The 3,105-nt window shown below is 40.7% G+C and overlaps 1 protein-coding gene across 1 annotated transcript; it reads right to left on the reverse strand.

The window, feature by feature from the left end:
- Positions 1–2,462: 2,462 nt before the first annotated feature.
- Positions 2,463–2,843, reverse strand: LOC147637156 (histone H3-like centromeric protein CENH3). Its single transcript, XM_086801016.1, has one exon. It carries the CDS (start codon positions 2,841–2,843, stop codon positions 2,463–2,465), a length of 381 nt encoding a protein of 126 aa, XP_086657142.1.
- Positions 2,844–3,105: the final 262 nt, after the last annotated feature.

Here is a 3,105-nt window from a genome sequence, read left to right on the forward strand (position 1 = left end):
TAAGATTGCAGAATTATTGTGTCTGTTGATTGTTGATGGTTTTTATACATAAGTACTTCATTGCAACACGGATTGTTGATTGTTGATTGTTGAATGTTGAATGTTGATTTTATGTTTTTATATTGATTGTTTGTTTTTTATGATAGGTACTTCATTGCAAGACAAACTTCGTGCATTCGCTTCAAGTATAGGAGGTGGCGACTTCTACAAGGGGAGTGGCACCGCTTGGACCAAGACATATAAGTTTATAGATATTTTAAGTACAATACTAACATAAGTATAAATTGCATCCATCCAATCTTAAGAAACCCAAAGTCATGACCCACCACTAGCTTCATTGAGTGCCATCACCTCCTCATGAGTTTTAATAAAATAATATATAAACTTATATTTATAAGTATAAGTAGGGGTTATTTTCATTCACTTCTATTGCATTCTCTATCTCTCACTTTCTTTCCACCTTGCTTGTTGCGCTCCCTTTACGCCTTCACCATGGCTTCTCATCATGATGTGTTTGCACAGTGGATGAGTGAAACCCGTTATGGTCAAATGTGGGACCAGATTTACCCTAGGTTTTGTCAGAGTGTTGAGCGCTAGAGAATATATTTAGGACTCTAGAGCCCGATAGCTTAGTGCTTGCATTTTTTTGCGTAGGATGTGATGATATCACATTTTTTATCCCTGATTCCACTGCTCGGTGGATACTACCCCCTTCCGATCTACCTCTGTGCCCCTCACTTTTGAGGCGGCAAACCCAATCGATCTCATCAAGCGGGATATTGCCTTTGCTATTTATATATTATGCTCTGATTTTGAAGAGGAGAATGATGAGGAGCCAGTGGTGTCTCTTCTCACCTATGAAGAGAAGGAGCCAGAGGAGATAGTTCTAGACAAGCAAGAAGAGGAGGCATGTAGCTTGTCTTTGGACTCGTCAAATATCCACCAAGAGGCAGCCCATCCTATACTGAGAATGCAAAACTTGCATCATTGAGTGCCATCACTATAGATGGTGTTGAGTACTTGCTCATGCAGGATGTCCTCGTCGAGGTCTTGGATTTGAGGGAGGAAGAGCTCTACTGCCACCTTGTCCGGGATGTTGATAAAGACCTCATTGACTTTGACATTGTGGGTGTCCCTCCACAAGTAATCGAGATTGACCGATACGATGGCATGAGCATGGATGATGTCTCTGCAATCATCCACATCCAAAGAAGTGCTGCAGAAGCTGCTCCTTAGTATGATATCTCAAATGCAGAATTTGAGAGGCTACACGAGGAGCTCTTTAGACCTCGATCACGCATTGACCTCTCGGACCCTGTACATGGTGATAGAGTCATCCCTGGGGCATCCCTAGATGCATAAGATGGGAAACAAAATGATGAGGCTGAGAAGGTACGTTAAAAAAAAATTAAATCTTCTTGAAAATTTTGGTGTGGGGCCTTGAAGGGCCTAGGGACCCCACACATGTAATCTGGGATGCATCAGCGCCCTCCAAGCATTATGCCAGCCGAAGGCTGGTGAGGATGGCCCTGAATCTGCAATGCCAGCCAAAGGCTGGCGAGGATGGCCCTGAATCTGCAGATTCAGGGCCATCGTCTCGCTAGCCTTCGGCTGGCATGCCTGCATGGCCTTGATGCATCCCAGATTACATGTGTGGGGTCCCGAGGCCCCCGCCGAGGCCCCGCACAGACAATTTCATCTCATTTGAAAATATTATTTTTCATGCAATTGTATTTTGGAATAATTTTTAATATTTTATTTTTGCATGCAAATGTTTTCTTCAAGAAATTGTCTTTGTCGATGAGTATCTAGAGCTGGTGGAACAAGGGGCGTCGGAGGAAGAGTCCAGGATGGAGCTTTGAAGAAGTACATTGGCAAAATCTTTCAAGACATTGTCTTTCAATAAAGGCTACTGCATTCAAGTCCATGCCTGTGAAATCAAGCTTAGAGAAGGTGGTGCTTGTGAAGCGCTGCAAGCTCCTATACTTGTTCGAAACTCAACGTGGAGGGAAGATTCATTCACTAGTTGGCCTAGGTCTTACCACTAGGAAGATTGATCTTCATGCTATCCAGCTCGAGATCGAAGGAAATTTTGTTGTAATTCCTTTGCTTAAACCTCCTACTGACTCTGCTGAGCCTAGTTCTAAGAGGTGCAGAGTTTAGGGTTTTTCTACTTGCTTCTATGTCATGATGTAGCAGTTTCTATATTAACAAAAAATATATTTTTGAAGTTTTGTTGTATTCGTGCGATCAACAAATAATATTTAATCGTTAACTTGAAATTGAAATCACAATACAAGTAGACACTTGGCAAGGATAAAAAAATATTTTCATTAAATAAAGCATTTACATCATGATCACATGAGATTACATTGTGAAATATACATGAGATTATCCTAAACCCTAAATCACCATAATCTTCCCTCCACTTTCACATGCGTAGAACTAGCTGCATATCTTTGTCAGTGATGGCCCGTGACTCTTTTGGCATGGACTGCTACGTACATTGTGTCACCATATATGTCCACTAAAAAAGCTTCAGCAACATCTTGAAGAGCTTCCAAAGCTACTACTGTCCATCGTGTGGGAGACTCACTATTGTCGACCCGACGATGCCATTGAGATAGCCGACTCGCGTTAAAATCATCCATAATCTCCCTAACGAGGGGTGATAAAAATGCCTCCTCGGGATCAGAAGGTATGCCGCCTTCTGATACTTTTTGATTTCCCGAAGAGCAACAGTGCCGGGTTTCCAACCAGTGACGTTTGCGATGTGTGGGTGGTGGTGGGGGCCTGACCTTCATGGGATCAACCCTCTTAGCAGTCTGCTTCGTGCAAGCCATGTTCTTGAAGAAGATAAACAAGAATAGAATGAAAATGAAAATCTCTAAACTTATATTTATAACTTCAAAAACTGAAAATATAACTTATATTTTATTTTTATAGAATGAAAATAAATAGGTCTTAAAATTTTTAGTAATTTTTATTATATTTAGTAATTTTCTTATTTATAAGAGCCCCTCTAATGTAACATCTCACTAATTTCCTAGGGTTTCTAGAACTTCGTTCAATGTTTAAAGTAATATAATTTTTAGAGTAATTTTT

This window comes from Cibotium barometz, chromosome 7 (genome assembly GCF_041138505.1).
Source record: "Cibotium barometz isolate CiBa-2024 chromosome 7, ASM4113850v1, whole genome shotgun sequence".
In the NCBI taxonomy this organism is placed as follows: Eukaryota; Viridiplantae; Streptophyta; class Polypodiopsida; order Cyatheales; family Cibotiaceae; genus Cibotium; species Cibotium barometz.

What these genes read in the sequence shown, in the direction of transcription:
- LOC147637156 (XM_086801016.1), bottom strand. Translation starts at nt 2,843, where the DNA reads ATGGCTTGCACGAAGCAGACTGCTAAGAGGGTTGATCCCATGAAGGTC.